This window comes from Thalassophryne amazonica, chromosome 9 (assembly GCF_902500255.1).
Source record: "Thalassophryne amazonica chromosome 9, fThaAma1.1, whole genome shotgun sequence".
Taxonomy (NCBI): domain Eukaryota; kingdom Metazoa; phylum Chordata; class Actinopteri; order Batrachoidiformes; family Batrachoididae; genus Thalassophryne; species Thalassophryne amazonica.
The window spans coordinates 107,114,501-107,135,597 of NC_047111.1; the positions used below are offsets into that span (position 1 = coordinate 107,114,501).

General features: G+C 41.1%; 2 protein-coding genes across 3 annotated transcripts in view; both read left to right on the forward strand.

Moving 5' to 3' along the window:
• The window catches only part of slc8a2a (solute carrier family 8 member 2a), a 120,686-nt gene extending 118,426 nt beyond the window's left edge, over positions 1-2,260 (forward strand). For both annotated transcript variants that reach the window (XM_034178928.1, XM_034178929.1), the window contains one exon: positions 963-2,260. In XM_034178928.1, coding sequence (XP_034034819.1) covers positions 963-1,339 — 377 coding nt within the window. In that variant the 3' untranslated portion in view covers positions 1,340-2,260. The remainder of the gene's footprint in view (positions 1-962) is intronic.
• Positions 2,261-9,642: 7,382 nt separating this feature from the next.
• Positions 9,643-21,097, forward strand: part of hnrnpl (heterogeneous nuclear ribonucleoprotein L) — a 30,944-nt gene continuing 19,489 nt past the window's right edge. The window contains exons 1-6 of the mRNA XM_034178930.1: positions 9,643-9,676; positions 10,079-10,197; positions 12,376-12,613; positions 12,706-12,791; positions 14,056-14,152; positions 14,237-14,309. Of these exons, the coding sequence (XP_034034821.1) occupies positions 9,668-9,676; positions 10,079-10,197; positions 12,376-12,613; positions 12,706-12,791; positions 14,056-14,152; positions 14,237-14,309 (622 nt within the window). The 5' untranslated portion in view covers positions 9,643-9,667. The remainder of the gene's footprint in view (positions 9,677-10,078; positions 10,198-12,375; positions 12,614-12,705; positions 12,792-14,055; positions 14,153-14,236; positions 14,310-21,097) is intronic.

Below are 21,097 nucleotides of genomic sequence, written 5' to 3' on the forward strand. Positions count from 1 at the left end.
GTGTGTCTTGGTGGCTTCCCTCACGAGTCTAAGTGCCTACTTAAAATAGATTTACTATACAGTACTGTACTGTTTGTATTTCTTGATGATTGATGTAAATGAAGACTAAGACATTCAGTGACTTCACTTTTTCCCACATTTTGTTATGTTTTTTGTTTTGTTATGTTACACCCTTATTCCAAATGAATGAAATTCATTTTTTTCCCCTCAAAATTCTACACACAACACCTCATAATGACAATATGAAAATGTTTGGTATTTTTTTTAGATTTGTGCAAGTTTATTCAATCCTTTTTTTAAAAAAGGAAAAAACTAAGAAATCAAATAAGTATTCAGAGCCTATGCCATGAGGCTTAAAATTGAGCTCAGGTGCATCCAGTTTCCCCTGATCATCATTGAGATGTTTCTACAACATAATTGGAGTCCACCTGGGGTACATGCAGTTGATTGTACATGATTTGGAAAGACACACACCTGTGTACATTTAAGGTCCTACAATTGACAGTGCATGTCAGAGCACAAACCAAGCATGAAGTCAAAGGAATTGCCTGTAGACCTCCAAGACAGGATTGTCTCAAGGCACAAAACTGGAGAAGGGTACAGAAACATTTCTGCTGCTGTGAAGGTCCCAATGAGCACAGTGGCCTATGGATCCACCAGGACTCCTCCTAGAGCTGGCCACCCGTCTAAACTGAGCGATTGGGGCAGAAGAGCCTTAGTCAGGGAGGTGACCAAGAACCCAATGGTCACTTTGTCAGAGTTCCAGCATTCCTCTGTGGAGAGCAGAGAACCTTCCAGAAGGACAACCAGAAATCGTGTAATAGGAGAATATGTTGTTGCATTACATGATTGTGTACAGTGGGTGGAGTTTGGACTGTCACATCAGTGGATATTTCACACGGATGTAACTGTTTGGTCAATGATTACTTTGTTGTAATTGCACAATTTTTTCTCCCCTGTAGATACATTTGCTAGCAAGGTGGCTGCCACTCAGGACCAATATGCCGATGCTTCTATTGGAAATGTAACAGGAAGCAATGCGGTAAACGTGTTTTTGGGCATTGGGTTGGCCTGGTCTGTTGCAGCTGTGTATTGGGAAGTCAAAGGTAAGGCCTTCAATGTGGATCCCGGATCGCTGGCCTTCTCAGTCACGCTCTTCACCATCTTTGCCTTCTTCAGTATGGGAATACTGATGCTACGCCGGAGGCCGTCTGTCGGCGGTGAACTCGGAGGTCCACGAATCACCAAAGTCCTCACTGGACTGCTTTTCTTTGGACTTTGGTTCTTGTACATCCTCTTCTCCAGCCTGGAGGCCTACTGCCATATACAAGGCTTCTGAGAGTACAGAGCTGAGGACAGAAATGACTGAACTCCCACAAACACCTCACCAGGACGTTCACCTGGACATTATTGTTGCAGTAGCAGCAGCAGCCACTGAGGAGACACATCTGCACTTGACAACTGCTACCATGGTTCATAACACAAAACACAGATGAACAGTTGTGTATATCACATCCACTGCAGGACAGTTCCGGTAGAGTTTATCCGTATTGAATGCTGCTTCTATAAAGGACAGGAAATAGTCAGGATGTCGTGAAAGTGATTTTTATTTGACACAGGCTGGAAGCCTCCATGTTTGGGTCTGTTTCTTTGGCTGTTTTTGAGCCTGGATCTGATGACCAATAGGTACAAATTAAACTGACTAAACTCATGCAGTCATGAATAAATGATGGCATTTAGGCAGATGAACATTGTAAGTGATAACACGTGATGTCAAGAAATATGAAGTTATTATTAAGGTAGAAGCGAAACTAGAAAAGCACGTGGAGTGCGCCAAGGAAATATGTACTCTAATCAAGGTACTGTGCTACTTTATAAAAATTAGCTGTAGAATAGAGCTGAATTTATTTCAGCACAAGTCCAATTAGTAGGTTTTATGAAATTTGCTTCAGCTGTTTTTGAAGGTAGTTGAAAATGTATTGTTGTAATGAATCAAAACTTTTTACTGCATTCCCTCCTGGGTGCAGGCAGATCATGACAATCACTTCAGTGTGGGTAACTTGCAATTCATCTCATATTAATTACTGTACAAATCATGGACACATTTATACCTGACAAATGGACTCATTAGATTTGACACTTTTGGCCATTTCTTGATGGTCTGTAGCACACAGTTTAAAGTGCATCACTCAAGTGCATTTGGGGCGTGCCCAACAGCACTTTGCTATTTACATGGTGGATAATCTGAGCAGAGTAAGGCGTGCAGTGCAACGGGGCTGTGTTTAAGCTCTTAAAACTATAATATATTTGCAGAAATCGAATATAACATTAATAATCAGCATCCTGCCATAGACTGGTGTCCTGTCCAAGGCATACCCTGCCACACGCCCTGTCACTGTTGGGATAGGCTCCAGCCCCACTGTAACTCTTAATTGGAGTAAGCGGGTATAGAAAATGGAAGGATTGATTAATAAATTGTGTATAGTTACCTGCAATAACAAATTGATCTGCTTTCATAAACTTAGAATGAGGCCTTCATATCTCCACTGGAGTGGCCGCCCCTCATGAAGGTGACCAGGCGGCCATGTTATTTCGCCATGTTGGTACAGTAGCCCTTTTGTATTTTGCAGTGCAGCCATAAAAGTGAAGAAAAACAAAGAGGAATAGTGATTGCCCCCCCTATACACTGCCTGCTCATTGCTCATGCAGACTAACAAGTTTGTTAACCCTTATTTTTGTGAAATGGAGAATCATACATATTGCTTATCAGCATATGGTATTATCCCCATTGTCAAAGAAGTGAAAATGTGAAGACAAACAAAATAATGACCATGACAGTATAATGCAGTCTGCAGCCTCACCACTAGATGACACTAAATTCTGCATATTGTAGCTTTAATATGGGCGTGTTTTGAGTGAAACATGAATTACATCATTCAGATTCACTTCTGTCACTCCCTTTAAGTAGTGTGTATGCTGCAATGTCATGCATTGCTATTTAGATGGTAGTTCCAGTAGGTGACCAAAGAAAGGTGTTCTGGCAAGGAAGCAGAAGCATGTCCACAGCAGGTCATGTATGGGAGCAGCGTTCACCGTAGCTCCCTGAGGTGAAGCAATTGAGCACCTTGTTCCTTTAATTCCTACTACTCCTCCATCTCTGTCCACTTGACCTCCACACAGCTGTCACCATGACAAGCCCCATCTTGAGCTCCCAGAGACAAAAAAAAAAAGTGTAAAACTCCAGTACAAACCAGATTTCTTAAAGTTATATCATTAAAATGCTTTTTGCTTTTATTTTGTTTTTATTTCAGTTTTGTTGTAGTTTGATGACTAATGATGAGTCCAACTGTGTGTACAAGCAGGGAATACTTGAATTAATCCACCTACGTAAGATCTATCTGAATATTACACTGTAGCAAAAAAAAACAACAACCAAAAACAAAAAAACTTGTGCTCAACTTTGGACCACTTATTTGTTGGGCTATGCACCAGCATTGTGCCTCATCACACCTTTAATACTAACACGCTAATGTTTACAAATGAGAACATATATAAATTACAACAGCACCGGTTGTTTGGTATCAAGCAATGATGCTTGATGCTTTCATCGCGCTGGGTATGACATCGGGCCCTCTATGTTGTTGTGTGTTCATGTTAAATGTACAAAGGTTCCTTTTCACTCCATGTTTGTCAAAAAGCAAAGGTTTCTGTGTGTCTCACACAAATTAACTAATTGTACATGCCTGACTGTCACAATTTTAAAAACATGCATGCTGCAGTAGCCATGCATAGCTTTAGCTAATGTAGCTCCTAGCTTTGTAGCTTCGAGCTGAAAAAGATAAAACATTAACATATTTGGCTCTCGCACTATGGTGGTACAAACATATTAAACTGTATTTTGCGCATGCGGCGCTTCATGGCTAATTCTGAACAGTATTGTTTTTATAGTAAACACCAGGGCTGTATTCATGGTGGGTAGTCACGACTATAAACTATATAACGCTTGTTTATAACTTTATACACAACCCTCATTGCTTTAGTCAGATTAAATGCAATGCTGCTGTTTGTGAGATCCAGTAACCACTATAATTATGATCTTACTACAAGCAGATATAGGTGAAAATACAAGTAGATAAAAATGCCACAAAGTAAAACAGGGCAACTTATTGTCTTATATCACGATAACAGGATGTGTTTATGTGCTGATATCATCTCTGAGAACCAAACTCAACCAGGAAGCCCATGTTCATATAGTCATCCTTTGTCTCACCCCCACATCCATTTCATTTGAGATGTAACACAAAACAGCAGTAAGCTTTCTGTTATCTGCAATTTGAATTATTCTGTACATTGAGCTTAGTCTATGATAAGACTGATGGCTGCTAGGTGTCTGTGCATATTTACAAGTATAGTGTTTTTGGTGGTAATGGTATAAATTTAATCAGTTTCACTGCAACCTGCAGATTGGTAGTTAAGCTGTTTGATATCTGTCACTGGATATCATAAAGTGTTGTTTTGAATCATATACGGCTACTGAATGTGAACTAAATGATTAGAAATGCACAATATTGTACAAATAAAGAATTACACAGACATTGATTTGTAATATACAGGAATGAAGCAAATGTATTTGCCATTTAGAGTGACTGTTGAATGTAATGATTCATTCACCTTTAAAATATTACGTTTATTAATTAAAAGATGTAATTCAATATCTGTAATTGAATGTATACGAGATAAAATGTACACCGATCTGTTAATTGTCGTAATTACAATTAAATTATAACTCATTGTGACTCCATTGGATCAATCGTCCATACTGATGCTGAGGTGTAACTAGAATTCTTTTTACTTCAACCAGTTCTTAAATTGTATGTTCATTAACATGCGCTTCTTGGATCCACCTCTTCATCTAAATCTGCTCCAAAATGTTGTAGTTTGCTAACTGATGGGTCCGTGGTTTAATTCCCATATGTGGCTTAATGCCGTAATGTCACTTAGCAAGACACTAAACTGAGCCTTGGGGCATAATTCCTGTTTCAACTGCAAGCTTGTGGAATAAAGACGATGAGAAAGAAGGATACAGGTTTAGATGGAAGTCCCAGGAATGACATCTTAGCATTGTACATTGCCATTTCAGTTTCAAGATTACGATGCACGTGGACATACATGCTTGGAAAACAAAACAAAAACAATGCAATAAAAAAATTAGGATTTGGGGGTACTGTTTTACATTTAAATGATAATGAAATCCCTTTAAATTTAGACCAAAACAGAAGGTTAAATTTTTACTGTTAAAATAAGTTAATGTCTTCACAGGGTCGTCAATTTGAACACATTTTGATACACTTTGGATGAATGATGAGTCCAGGAAGTCATTTCATTGAAAACATGGATCTTAGTCTTGATCCAGGATAATCACAAAGCCAGACACTCTCCAGCACAAATGACAGCAAGTGGTTAGTGAGCTTGCTTTCAGAACTGTAGGTTTCTGATTCAAAGCCACCCATATCCATGTACATCTGGTGTTACATCAGGAAGGAAGGTCAAATCAGCACATTAAAAATATAATGCAATGCTGAAATACCCTCAGCAGTATGAGCATAAAAATAGGAAACAGAATCAAGGTTAGCCATCATCTTGCATCCGGATGGACAGACACAAGGCCTTCGCAATACCTGATGACCATATTTTGGCCTTAATTACTTACAGGGAAGAATCAGGTTGAAGTGAGACATGGGGAGTGAAAGGAGTGCAGAAGATCTTGTATGTGTGGCATAACAAAGCCAGATAGAATCAGCACATTAAAAATATAACGCAATGCTAAAATACCCTCGGCCGTATGAGCATTGTGTTCTTTATAATTTGCAGTTATTTAATTAATTTATTATTATTCTGCAGCACAGTGGCTAAGTGGATAGCACTGGTGCCTCACAGCAAGAAGATCATGGGCTCGATTCCCACCTGTGGCCTTTCTTTGTGGAGTTTGCATGTTCTCCCTGTGTTTGTGTGGGTTTGCTCCGGTTACCTCCGGCATTTAAAGACATTTAGGTTAGGTGAATTGAAAACTTTCCCAGGTCTCCCTTGCAGAAGAGATCTCGATCTCAATGGGACTAACCTGGTTAAATTTAAAATTAAGATCCAATTGTCTTACATACAATTTGTACATGTTCAATAAAGCCCCTCTATCAATCAATCAATCAGAACCAATATTTACATTTTAAGAGCAGTTGTGCAAATCAAGGAATATTTGCAGATCACCCTCTGTGCATTTGCTGGTATTAATCAGACAAATGTAACTCCATAAGAGATTAGTCTTCTAGTCTAATCTAGTCTTGTAAATGACTCCAGAGGTGTTATTAGGTTCCAAAAACAGCATTTTCAGTTTTAGAAGTATTTATTTCTCGCTAGCTTTTATGAGAAACGTATATAAATGCACAAAACAAAGACATTTTGGAGAGACCAGCGAGATGTCACGGTGCAGCTCTACTCTGGCTGTCAAGCGCGCCACTCAACACAACAGTTTGAAACAGAAAGTGACTTTTTTTTTAACCTCTTAAAATATGTCTTAAAATAGGTAAAAGTTAGCCATCTTTGAACCTGTCCAAGGTCTTTGTCCCAAGAATGTTCCCTGTCAATTTTTAGACCCTGGCACTAATAGGACTGGAGTTATGCTGAGCGCAGACAGACAAAAAGCCGTTGTAATACCCGATGGCCATATTTGAAGTAGAGGTGGGCGGATCGATCTTGATATCGATACCATCGCTGGTATTGATATTGAACGATTCTCATGTAAAAAGATCGATACTTGAGCTTTTTTTCTCTCCCACACGCACTGACTGCTGCGCACGCAGATTCATCAAAGTCTACTCTCTGTAAGAGTAGTGCTGCGCTGTGTCACACAACACGGAGCAGCGCACCCTTGTATTGTGGTTTGTCAGCCCTCTACCTTTTTTGTTTTAAGTTGTGTTGAGTGATATTTTTTTTAAAACAAAAATGTTGATTGTGATAATAAAGTACTTTGTTGTCATGTACAATGTTTGGCGAAATTCTATCCTAGGTCTTTTGGATCCTTTGGCTCTATGATGCTTAAATATGAAAAAGTATTGGTACTGGTATTGATATCGGCAATATTGGGCCTGTATTTACTTGGTATTGGATCAATGCCAAAATTCCCAGTATCGCCCACCTCTAACCAGTTTGGATTTGCTGTGGCGACCCCGAGTGCAAACAAGGGAGCAGCCGAAGGGACTTACTGGATAATTAGACTACGAAAGTTACAACAAACAGAAGAAATATCTGTGAATGTACAGGTATCTCATATACGAGGGCTGTCAATAAAGTATAGGTCCTTTTTATTTTTTTCAAAAACTATATGGATTTCATTCATATGTTTTTACGTCAGACATGCTTGAACCCTTGTGCGCATGCGTGAGTTTTTCCACGCCTGTCGGTCACGTCATTCGCCTGTGAGCACTCCTTGTGGGAGGAGTCGTCCAGCCCCTCGTCGGAATTCCTTTGTCTGAGAAGTTGCTGAGAGACTGGCGCTTTGTTTGATCAAATTTTTTCTAAACCTGTGAGACACATCGAAGTGGACACGGTTCGAAAAATTAAGCTGGTTTTCCGTGAAAATTTTAACGGCTGATGAGAGATTTTGAGGTGATACTGTCGCTTTAAGGACTTCCAACGGAGCGAGATGTCGTGCAGCGCTCCCAGGCGCCGTCGTCAGCCTGTTTCAAGCTTAAAACCTCCACATTTCAGGCTCTATTGATCCAGGATGTTGTGAGAGAACAGAGAAGTTTCAGAAGAAGTCAGTTTCAGCATTTTATCCGGATATTCCACTGTTAAAGGAGATTTTTTTTTTAATGAAAGACGTGCGGACAGGTCCGCGCGTCGGGACGCAGCCGGCGCGGTGCGGCGGCACAGGAAAAACACCTCCGTGTTGATAACCATTTGTAAAATCCAGGCAGCTTTTGATGGCTTTCAGTGGAGTGAGTATATGAGAAATTGTTTAACAGCTGGACATGTTCCAACTTGTCCTTAAGGCTTCCAACAGAGGTGTTTTTCCTGTGGCGGAGCGTCACGGCGGCTGCGAGCCGACGCTGCAATCCGTCCGCACGTCTTCCATTAAAAAAATCTTTAACAGTGGAATATCCGGATAAAATGCTGAAACCGACTTCTTCTGAAACTTCTCTGTTCTCTCACGATGTCCTGGATCAACAGAGCCTGAAATGTGGAGGTTTTCAGCTTGAAACAGGCTGACGACGGCGCCTGAGAGCGCTGCGCGACGTCTCGCTCCGTGGGAAGTCCTTAAAGCGACAGTATCACCTCAAAATCTCTCATCAGTTGTTACAATTTTCACGGAAAACCAGCTTAATTTTTCGAACCGTGTCCACTTCGATGTGTCTCACGGGTTTAGAAAAACTTTTGATCAAAGCGCCAGTCTCTCAGCAACTTCTCAGACAAAGGAATTCCGACGAGGGGCTGGACGACTCCTCCCACAAGGAGTGCTCACAGGCGAATGACGTCACCGACAGGCGTGGAAAAACTCACGCATGCGCACGAGGGTTCAAGCATGTCTGACGTAAAAACATATGAATGAAATCCATATAGTTTTTGAAAAAAATAAAAAGGACCTATACTTTGTTGACAGACCTCATATGCAGGAGTCATGCGAAGTAGATAAGTTACTGGAAACTCCACAAACATGTGGTCATGTACGAAATTAACAAATTTCGTCGCCATTTTACAGTCGACAAAAAAAAAAAAAGTAAAATCAAAAGATTTCTTTGTTGGCGTTTAAAACAACTTTCGCCTTCCTCACAAATCAGGAAAAAGAATGTTAGCGATTGACAGCATAAACGACCAATAGTAAGTCATGATGCTGTGCCGCTGCATTTAGAGCCCATTATGGGGAAAATAGCTTCAGATTGTGCTTTTAATATAAATTACAGGAGACAAATGCTTTCAGTTAGTATTTGAACTGTAAATCACTTGTAAAAATGTAAGTATACTTAAGAAAATATGTGTAAAAGACCTTAAGGATAAATCATTAAAAAAAGTCAGTAGGTTGGGTTTAAGTCTTCAAGTGCACCGCAGTTTTCCCACAGAGACTCCTCTCCTCATCCTGTCGTAAGGATCAAGTCAAATTGATTAGATTGAGACTGGGGCATTGTGGGTTGGCAGCATATTTAAAAGTGATTGGAAAACAACATCCAGATGGGTTGTGTCAGTGTGGTCAGTTGGAAAGTGTTCATCATGTTTTAATGTGCTGTCCTATGTATTCTAGTGATAGGCGGAAATTGTTTAAAGATTTGTCAGACTGTGGATTGACTGAGTTTTCTTTTAGGTCATTTTTTTTCTGAGGGCAGTTACTCGCATTTAGTGGACAAAGCTGTGATTAAGTTCCTACATAATTCCACCAACCTCTATTTGAGAGTCTAACATGAGATAAAGTATTTAACTATTACCTGTGGGGGGCAGCATTATGCTACGCCAGCGTATAGCCTGCCGGAATCTATTAGAAGAAGAAGAAGTTTTCCCACAGTCCGTGAACGCGACAGTAGCCCGGCACACTTTGGGACAAGACAACATGGCTGCTGCTGCGGGCCGATACTACAACGAAGGCGGCAGAGCAACAAAAAGACAGAAAACCGAGGACGGAGGGATGACAACGGTCAGAACTGCCTTTCTTTCTTTATAATCTGTCTTTAATTTTGTGTATATGTGCAAAATTTTGGCTTTTCACATGGTTGTAGTTAGACGTTGTCCTGCTAATGCGTGGCGTGGCTAAAGTAGCTTAGCTTGAATGATGGCGCCGGCTAAACATTTTGCGTTAAACGTGAAGGCATTACAAGGCTTTTTTAAAACGCATCGCTCATATTAACATAGAGATGGTTGACTCTATAGTTACTGTACATTGGCTACCTCACGGCAATTCATTGTTATCATTCTAGTACCAGTGAGTAATCGTTTTAAGACACACTGTCCGCGCCTGCTGTTCACACATTTCTTTGTGTCTGCTACATCATCGTCTTTTGCGATGATCGTGTTTTCTGAAGGGTGTTTTTCTTTGCAGGAGAGCTACGATGACCCTCACAAACCTCTACCCTCGCTGGTGGTGCATATCAGGGGCCTGGTTGATGGCGTTATGGAGTCTGACCTGGTGGAGGCGCTGCAGGAGTTTGGCGCTATTAGGTGATAACTGATAAAACGCTGCACAATCCTGTTTTAAACTGTTTTTAGCTGTGTGGTTGCAGGCTTTGTCTGTACACTCAACAGTTCTGAATCCTGCCATGCTTTCACGTGACATTTATAGTGGTCATGTGTTCAATTCCCTTTTTGCACCTGAGGGAAACTCTTAACCTAACAGCAACTCTGACCAGGGCTGCAGCGGCTACCCAGCGGCTCTGGTCAGTTTGTCAAATGATATATGTTGGAATCTTACTCTTTCTCCATAAGCCTCACACTGCGTGTTGATCCCCCCCCCCCCCCCCCCCCACCATTTAGTTATTATATTATTGCAGAACCATGTGTGATTGATCCGAGTTGGAGTACCGGCCTAGATCCTAATTACTCTTGTATCTTACTTAGGTTACGTTAGTGGCCTACACCCAAATTCAATTCAATTTTAGTATCAGTGACTGTGTACCACCTTGGCTGTGGTAACGGGCAGTCTAATTAAGCAACGTTTGCACATATTGTAAAAATGTTCTCTTTTTTCTTTTTTTTAACTTTGCACACATAACTACTAGTTTTTTTTTTGTTTGTTTGTTTTTCCCCCCCAAACACACTTATGTCCTGCTGTGCCCATACAATGCATGTAACATTAGAGCACCTACTTAGTGATATTAAAGGATCTGCTTATAGAGGTGTTTAGGACCTGCAAGCAAGCTAACTTTTAATATTGACTTAGCACACTGTTGGCACCAGTTTTGGTTTTTAGCGCTGCAGAGGCTTCTGAGTAAACTTAATGCGAAGCAATCACAAATTCAAAAACGAGCCAGCACTGGCTCGTTTTTGGATTTTTGCGTCTTTTAATTTGAAAATCTCAGAAGATTGCAGACTGAGTGATGCTATGACATAACTGTAGCACCTCTGCAGCCAATGAATCACAGTAAAACAAAAAAAAAAATCACACTGTCTTCACGAAGGCAAGAACTTTATTTTTGGACTCGGGTGCTACATTCTGCTGTAGTAGGGTGAGAACATCTGTCATGTGAGACAGCGAGTGCGAAGCAGAGGGGAGGATTTTAGCTCGATAATGGGGCAACACCTTAAGAAGAATAAAACTGTGGAGCCTCCTTATTTCTCACTCCACTTTCACTAATGGTGCGGTACTGTGTGTGACATCCTGTTCACACCATGTGCGCATGTCGGCGACAATTATACAGAATTTGAGACAACACTGATGTCATTTTATGCATTAAGCATGATCACAGACATGAAATTGTCAAAATTCCTTACAAATTGAGAATATATGAATGAACTGAATAAAAATCACCCGTGTGTGTTTTTAAAAAAAACCTGATGTGGAGAAATTCTACAGTGATGTTCAGAAGCAGAAATCACATTAAGCAGGTGAGAACACTGTACTTCTAATGGGATATTTCCAAAGGTATTTACGTATTTTAGATCATGAGTTAATGTAGTTGGTTTATCTTAAAGCACAAAATGTGACTAAGGAGTAAAACAAATGGGATGACTTGATCACACTAAAATGAACTCCAGTCATAATAAAAATGCAAGCTGTTTTTTTTTTTCCAGTTATTAGACTGTAGCTATATGTTAGGTTTTATTTCCTTGTGAGTTACCTCTTATTTTATTCTTACTTAAAAAAAAATGCAGGTAGCCTACCTAAAGTCATTCAATGGGATCCAAACATCCACTGGACAGACCTAGTACCAAAGTCATCCAGTCATGTTTTGAGGTCACTGGTTGGCATTCAGGTCCCTTAACTGTACAGTAAGACTGGATGCAACAGAAAGTGTTAACCTTGATGCTAGAAACATATGAATAGTTGTTGAAAATGGTGTATAGTGAAGGTACAGCAGCCAGCTTAGCATGATCAGTAGTTGGTATTCAAATATGTAGACTTGGATGACACGCTTCCATTAATATTGTCCCAGTTCACCCAACTTACTGTGGTAGGTAGCTTACATGGAACTGGTGTACCTCCCAGGGGGAGTCGTAGACTTGCAGCTATGCTATGCTGCTGAATGTGAGGATATGCACATGGGTCATACAAATTTTTGTGAGACATTTAATGAGAGTTTAACTTCAAGTTTAGCCACCTTAGAAAAAAGTTAATAATGTAACTTAATGCTTTATTCACCTTTTAAGCCTACATATATTTAATTTAATATTTATTTACAGTTATGTCGTCATGATGCCCAAGAAGCGCCAGGCTCTGGTGGAGTATGAGGAAATGAATGGTTCCTGCAATGCTGTCACATATGCAGCTGATAACCAGGTTTACATTGCAGGCCACCCTGCCTTCATCAATTACTCCACTAGCCAGAAGATCTCCCGACCAGTAGACTCTGATGACACACGAAGTGTCAACAGTGTGCTGCTGCTCACTATTATCAACCCCATTTATCCTATCACCACGGTAAGATGTTGTAAATATGTCTCAGGGTGCCTCCTGCCATTGTATGCTGTGATTGTGTGCAAATTGTAAAGTATTTTTGTGTGTGTCTACAGGAAGTACTCTATACCATTTGCAACAACTGTGGTCCTGTACAGAGGATTGTCATCTTTAGAAAGAATGGCGTTCAGGCTATGGTTGAATATCCTTTTTCACGTGTTGTCATTTCAGAAGACTCAGTGAAGTCGTGTTTATAAAGATCAGTGGTTCCCAACCTTGGTGCTAGAGCAGGGTGTTCCTTGATGAACTGATTTCATCTGCTCAAAGTCATGTTAATCAGTGAAATCACCTGGTGGAGTGGGTGGTTGCAAAAAGACCTGAACCCTCTTTGCCCTTTCTGGGATGAGTTGAATACCCCTGTGCTAGAGACTCCTGAGCTGCACATTTTCCATCTCTCCCTACTCTGCTATAGGATGATTACCTCATTTATGCATTTGTGAGTGCTTAATATGCTGAACACACCTGAATGAGCTAATCGGCTTTTGGCAGAACAGGATATTGGGAAACATTTACCTAAAAACTGACACAACAAATGAGACACCAGACGAAACGGGTTTCAGTTTTTAAGATCTTTTATTTAAAGCTTTAAAGTTGGATGTCATACTGAGTGTAGGTCTGGAGACAAATACAAGTACATTCAGTTTTCATACCACTTGTATGCACTCCCAAAGTGTTCCAAAGTCCATTCAATGAAATCATTTGATAGTATAAGACAGTCACTCACAAAGTCCATTCCGGTCGTCAGTCATGTACTGGTGAAACGTTGTCTCGTCTTATCACACAGCATAAGATAGTCAGTCTCATAGACCGTTTTCTGCTTCTTGTTCATCATGCAGTGATTAACGAATGTCTCGCCTCATTATTGTTATCTGTACTCTGCTTCCCTCGTCCATGGCATTGTTCTGCAATACAACCCGTAACACACAAAACATTTCAGTACAATGACTGTTAAATGCTGTCACAGAAAACTTAGTAGTATAGCAGTAATAAAATGGTAATCTCTTTGTCACAATCAATTATTAAGACAGATTATAATGGTAAATATAAATGACAGAGCATTAACTTTTATAACACAGGACAAGATGGAAAATGCGCAGTTTACGAGGCCTGGGGACCAGTGTTGGGAACCACTGATACAGCTACAAGTTGAGGTCATTAATGGCTTAATAATCTAGTTATTAAAAAACAATGCCATAACCAAGTTGACTGTAAAATTTTACACTTAACAGACTTAATAGATTTAAGCAGAACAGATTATCCCAAGTTTTTCTTACAGTCTCCACAGTAATTTTCTTCTTGTGTGGCTTGCTCTGGCAGAAGATGTGTCAAGATTGGGCAGTGGAAGCAGTTATGTACAGTTTACTGAATTAATCTGGAAATGCGAATCTGACCTTAACTACTGCCACGTTTGATTCGGTCCAAAGTGCGCAGAGGGCCAAAGCCTCTCTGAATGGTGCAGATATCTATTCTGGCTGCTGTACTCTGAAAATTGAATATGCCAAGGTGAGGGCTTTGCAATCTGCAGTCAACTTCTTTATATAAATGTGTAGGTATGGAGTTTGATATTTTCATTGTGAACATCTGCAGCCTGCTCGCCTCAATGTCTTCAAGAACGATCAAGACACGTGGGACTACACAAACCCCAACCTGAGTGGTCAAGGTAACATGCTGTCCTCAACCATCCCCTTCCCTCCTTTATTTCTACATCTTCCTCTAATGCCACTTTTAGTATGTCGGGTAAAGTGCTTTGCCTCCGGGGGTATTGCCTGTGATCACAATTTAAGTTTTGTATGAGGCACCATTGTAGTCAACTCTGTTCAGAGGCAGTATTCCTGTGATGCTGTTGCAGTTTTCATGCGTTTTCTCGCTACACAGCAGGCACAAAGTAAGGGCATGAGGAGCAACCTCAAGGGCAGCCATCTTTATAACAGGCTCGTGCATGGAAAAGACAAAACTGTAAATGCACCTGTCACAGAAGCATACTGCAGCCATACCACTTTTTATGTAGGTTCACGTTCCTGTAGAGCATGTCACAGCTGCACAACCTCACATCCCTGCCTTTTCAAATCCAGCAAACACTAAAGAGCAGTATCGCATCCTTTAGCATTTTCTCTCAAACATATTGGAGATTTGTCATAGCTTAATTATTTAGGCTGGACATTGCTTCAGCCTGACGAGTTGTCGTGTGAAGCTGTTAGGCAGGTTTCTGGTGTTGATGAAAAGCTGTAATATGCAGACTCAGCCTCAGCAAATTAACTAAACATCAAATAAGAATGCATCTTAAATGTATGCTAGGTTTTCATGTAATTCTGCTTGAAACAGAGTTGAGGGAATGTTGTGAGGGACCCTGTGAAGTTGCATAGTCACTGTGGCAGTGTCAGACCACATACTTATTAGCTAGACTTGTGACTTTCTTAAATGTACTACAAATGCTGCTTATGGTTAGCTTGGTAGACCTGCCAGTTTTATTTTTCCTTGAGTAAACCTAACATGCAAGCATGCATAACAGGTAAAACATCATCCTTCGGATCTGTCCTTTGACAAGTTTGTATTGTTCTATGATCCCCCCAACCAACAACTTGGCATAAAGTTGATAAAGTAGTAGTAGGGTTTTCAAGAAGAAATTGGAAACTTCATCACTTGTTGCTATTATGTTAAATCAACAGTGTGTTTACACCGTTGGAGAAGAGATACAGTGCATCTGGAAAGTATTCACGGCGCTTCACTTCTTCTACATTTTATGTTATAGCCCTATTACAGAATGGATAAATTATTTTTTTTTTTCCCCTCAAAATTCTACAGGCAATATCCCATAATGACAACATGAAAATGGTTTTTGAGATTTTTGCAAATTTATTAAAAATAAACTAAGAAATTACGTGTACAAAAGTATTCACAGCCTTTGCCATGAAGCTCAAAATTAAGCTTGGGTGCAGCCTGTTTCCACTGATCATCCTTGAGATGTTTCTATAGCTTAATTGGGTCTGCCTGGAGTAAATTCCATTGATTGGGCATGATTTGGAAAGACAAAGACCTGTCTACTTATAAGGTCCCACAATTGACTGTGTCAGAGCACAAACTTGAGTGCAAAAACATTTCTGCTGTTTGAAGGTCCCAGTGAGCACAGTGGCCTCCATCATCTGTAAGTCGAAGAAGTTCTGTTCCCCCAGGACTCTTCCTGAAGCTGGCCACCCGTCGCAGTTGGGGGAGAATGGCCTTAGTCAGGGAGGTGACCAAGAATGCGATGGTCACTTTGTCAGAGCTCCACCATTCCTCTGTGGAGAGAAAAGAACTTTCCAGAAGGACAACAATCTTTACAGCAATCCACCAGTCAGGCCTGTATGGTAGAGTGGCCAGGCAGAAGCCACTCCTTGAAAAGCACATGGCAGCCCACGTGGAGTTTTTCAAAAGACACCTGAAGGACTCTGACCATGAGAAACAAAATTCTCTGGTCTGATGAGGCAAAGATTGAACTCTTAGGCGTAAATGCCAGGTGCCATGTTTGGAGGAAACCAAGCACCATCCCTAGAGTGAAGCATGGTGGTGGCAGCATCATGCTGTGGGGACATTTTTCATCGGCAGGAAGTGGGAGACAAGTCAGGATGGAAGGAAAGAGTAATGTGCAGAGACATCCTGGATGAGAACCTGCTCCAGAGCGCTCTTGACCTCAGACTGATGACGGTGCATCTTTCAGCAGGACAATGACCCTCAGCACACAGCCAAAGAAGTGGCTGCAGGACAACTGTGTGAATGTCCTTGAGTGGCCCAGCCAGAGCCCAGACCTGAATCCGACTGAACATCTGTGGAGTTTATTTACACTATACAAGTAAAATTTAAGAGAAATTTAAAATATAGGTAGCATGTAAAGCCTCTTTCACACCGGGGTTGCTCCCGATTGCGCCGTGCGTCATTATGACGACGCCGCGTGCAGCAACTCAGTGCCCAGACAATGCAGCTCGGCACCACAACAGCGCGAGGGCGCAAAGGAGGAAGCAAGTCGGGCGGCGAAAAATTAAACCTGTTTAATTTTTTTGGCGTCCTGTGCTTGACGCAGAAAGGAAGTGGTTCCAGTGCAAGCCGGGGCAAAGAGACGTTACCCGGCATGACTCGGAGCCAATTTATGATTCCTGCTGTGTTCCATTGTTCCCGCAGTATAAATCACACAAGATTGTTTTTATACCGTGTACTCAATGCAGTAAAAACTACATGCTGAAGAAAAAAAATGCAGACTGATTGCCAGAAATATCCAGTAAAAAGTCCGGACATCTCGAGTCCACTCATGGATGTTCGTTCATGCGCGCACATGTGAACAATTAAAGGAAAAAAAAAAAGTCTGGCTGCAGGCATTATTTCGTTGTTCTCTGCTCACCCTCACATCACAGTTTAAAAAAAAAAAAAGGACATAAGTCCTGAGACAGGACATGTCAACATAAAGTCGAACTCCAGACATCTCCACATTGTATATTATTTATATATATATATATATTTTTATTTTTATTTTTTTTTTGTATGTTACTGCTACAAATAAGTATTTGAACACCTGCCAATCAGCAAGAATTCTGGCTCACACAGACCTGTTAATTTTTCTTTAAGAAGCCCTCTTATTCTGCACTCTTTACCTGTATTAATTGCACCTGTTTAAACTTGTTACCTGTATAAAAGACACCTGTTCACACACTCAATCCCACTCCAACCTGTCCACCATAGCCAAGACCAAAGAGCTGTCTAAGGACACCAGGGACAACACTGTATACCTGCACAAGGCTGGAATGGACTACAGGACAACAGGCAAGCAGCTTGGTAGAAGACAACTGTTATGATTATTTATTAGAAAGTGGAAGAAACACAAGATGACTGTCAGTCTCCCTCGGTCTGGGATTCCACACAAGATCTGACTTTGTGGGGTAAGGATGATTCTGATAAAGCTCAGAACTACACAGGAGATTCTGGTCAATGACCTGAAGAGAGCTGGGACCACAGTCACAAAGATTACATTAGTCACACATGATGCTGTCATGGTTTAAAATCCTGCAGGGCAACAAGGTCCCCCTGCTCAAGCCAGCACATGTCCAGGCCCGTTTGAAGTTCACCAGTGACCATCTGGATGATCCAGAGGAGGCATGGGGGAAGGTCATGTGGTCAGATGAGACCAGAATAGAGCTTTTTGGAATCAACTCCACTTACCATGTTTAGAGGATGAGAACAACCCCAAGAAAACCATCCCAACCGTGAAGCATGGGGGTGGAAACATCATACTCTGGGGGTGCTCTTCTGCAAAGGGGACTGGACGACTGCACCGTATTGAAGGGAGGATGGATGGGGTCATGTATTGCGAGATTTTGGCAAACAACCTCCTTCGCTCAATAAGAGCATTGAAGATGGGTCATGGCTGGGTCTTCCAGCATGAAAATGACCCCACACACACAGCCAGGGCAACTAAGGAGGGGCTCCGTAAGAAGCATTTCAAGGTCCTGGAGTGACCTGGCCAGTCTCCAGACCTGAACTCAATAGAAAATCTTTGGAGGGAGCTGAAACTCCAAACCTGAAAGATCTGGAGAAGATCTGTATGGAGGAGTGGACCAAAATCCCTGCTGCAGTGTGTGAGAAACTACAGGAAACGTTTGACCTCTGTAATTGCAAACAAAGGCTACTGTACCAAATATTAACATTGATTTTCGTAGGTGTTCAAATACTTATTTGCAGCAGTAACATACAAATAAATTATTTAAAAAATCATACATTGTGATTTCTGTTTTGTTTTTTTTTGTCTCTCACAGTGGACATGCATCTAAGATGGAAATTTCAGACCCCTCCATGATTTCTAAGTGGGAGAACTTGCAAAATCGCAGGGTGTTCAAATACTTATTTTCCTCACTGTATGTATAAACACTTGTATTAGCCAACAAATAGATCTATATAATTATAAGGAGAGAAGAAAATCTAATATGACAATAAATTTTGTTTTTAATTGAATATTTAAAGTTACTGAGATTAAAAGTTTTACGTTCATCAATGTTGTTCCATATAGTAGCCCCTTGAATTTTCTAGTTTGTATGTGCTTGGGTTAGGGGTAAGTAAGAAGATCTTAATGCCAGTCTGGTGTTATGTTTGTGCCCTGATACAATGAAAGTAAAATGGTGCTGCACGGTGGCTTAATGGTTAGCACTGTTGCCTCACAGCAAGAAGGTTATGGGTTCGCTTCCCACCCTTTCTGTGTGGAGTTTGTCTGTTTGCATGGGTTTTCTCCGGGTACTCCAGTTTCCTCCCATAATCAAAACCCTGTTTATTTTTGAATGAGATGTGCATCAAGGTTGTGGTATCACATTCAAGAAGACTTGAGGCTGTAATTGTTGCCAAAGGTGCATCAACAAAGTATTAAGAAGAGTGTGTGAATGCTTATGTATATGTGATTTCTTAGATTTTTATTTTAATAAATTTGCAAAAAAAAAATTAAACTTATTTTATGTAGTCATTCTGGGGTGTTGAGTAGAATTTTAAGAAAAAATAAATTCTATTTTGGAATGAGGCTGTAACCTAAAAAGTGTAGTGCTGTGAATACGTTGCAGATGTACTGTGATTATTTTAAATGATCTCTTCTCAGTTGACTTTTTCTTTAGATTAGGGGTGTGCTTGCACATTGAAGTGAGGAACATGACCAGGCTCTTGGCACATTGTGGTTAGAGTCTCATCACTTCTATGACCAAAAGCATGTGTATTGCTAGATGCCGTTTTGTCAACAGATTGGTAATTATCAGGGTAGTAATCGAATGAACATCCACCAAAATGTACAAAGAGCCTAAAGTGTACTGAAAATCAAAACATTACGCAATTCACATTCTGTGTAGTACATATGTGTGAATGTGGGTTTATTTTTCTATATACGCTCAACAAAAATATAAACGCAACACTTTTGGTTTTGCTTCCATTTTGTATGAGATGAACTCAAAGATCTAAAACTTTTTCCACATACACAATATCACCATTTCCCTCAAATACTGTTCACAAACCAGTCTAAATCTGCAATAGTGAGCACTTCTCCTTTGCTGAGATAATCCATCCCACCTCACAGGTGTGCCATACCAAGATGCTGATTACACCATGATTAGTGCACAGGTGTGCCTTAGACTGCCCACAATAAAAGGCCACTCTGAAAGGTGCAGTTTTGTTTTATTGGGGGGGGGAGATACCAGTCAGTATCTGGTGTGACCACCATTTGCCTCATGCAGTGCAACACATCTCCTTCGCATAGAGTTGATCAGGTTGTCAATTGTGGCCTGTGGAATGTTGGTCCACTCTTCAATGGCTGTGCGAAGTTGCTGGATATTGGCAGGAACTGGTACACACTGTCGTATACGCCGGTCCAGAGCATCCCAAACATGCTCAATGGGTGACATGTCCGGTGAGTATGCCGGCCATGCAAGAACTGGGACATTTTCAGCTTCCAAGAATTGTGTACAGATCCTTGCAACATGGGGATGTGCATTATCCTGCTGCAACATGAGGTGATGTTCTTGGATGTATGGCACAACAATGGCCCTCAGGATCTCGTCACGGTAACTCTGCATTCAAAATGCCATCATTAAAATGCACCTGTGTTCTTCGTCCATAACAGATGCCTGCCCATACCATAACCCCACCGCCACCATGGGCCACTCGATCCACAACATTGACATCAGAAAACCGCTCACCCACACGACGCCACACATGCTGTCTGCCATCTGCCCTGAACAGTGTGAACCGGGATTCATCCGTGAAGAGAACACCTCTCCAACGTGCCAAACGCCAGCGAATGTGAGCATTTGCCCACTCAAGTGGGTTACGACGACGAACTGGAGTCACGTCGAGACCCCGATGAGGACAACGAGCATGCAGATGAGCTTCCCTGAGACGTTTCTGACAGTTTGTGCTGAAATTCTTTGGTTATGCAAACCGATTTGTTTCAGCAGCTGTCCGAGTGGCTGGTCTCAGACGATCTTGGAGGTGAACATGCTGGTGTGGTTACACGTGGGCTGCGGTTGTGAGGCTGGTTGGATGTACTGCCAAATTCTCTGAAACGCCTTTGGAGACGGTTTATGGTAGAGAAATGAACATTCAATACACAAGCAACAGCTCTGGTTGACATTCCTGCTGTCAGCATGCCAATTGCATGCTCCCTCAAATCTTGTGACATCTGTGGCATTGTGCTGTGATAAAACTGCACCTTTTATTGTGGGCAGTCTAAGGCACACCTGTGCACTAATCATGGTGTCTAATCAGCATCTTGATATGGCACACCTGTGAGGTGGGATGGATTATCTCAGCAAAGAAGCGCTCACTATCACAGATTTAGACTGGTTTGTGAACAATATTTGAGGGAAATGGTGATATTGTGTATGTGGAAAAAGTTTTAGATCTTTGAGTTAATCTCATACAAAATTGGAGCAAAACCAAAAGTGTTGCGTTTATATT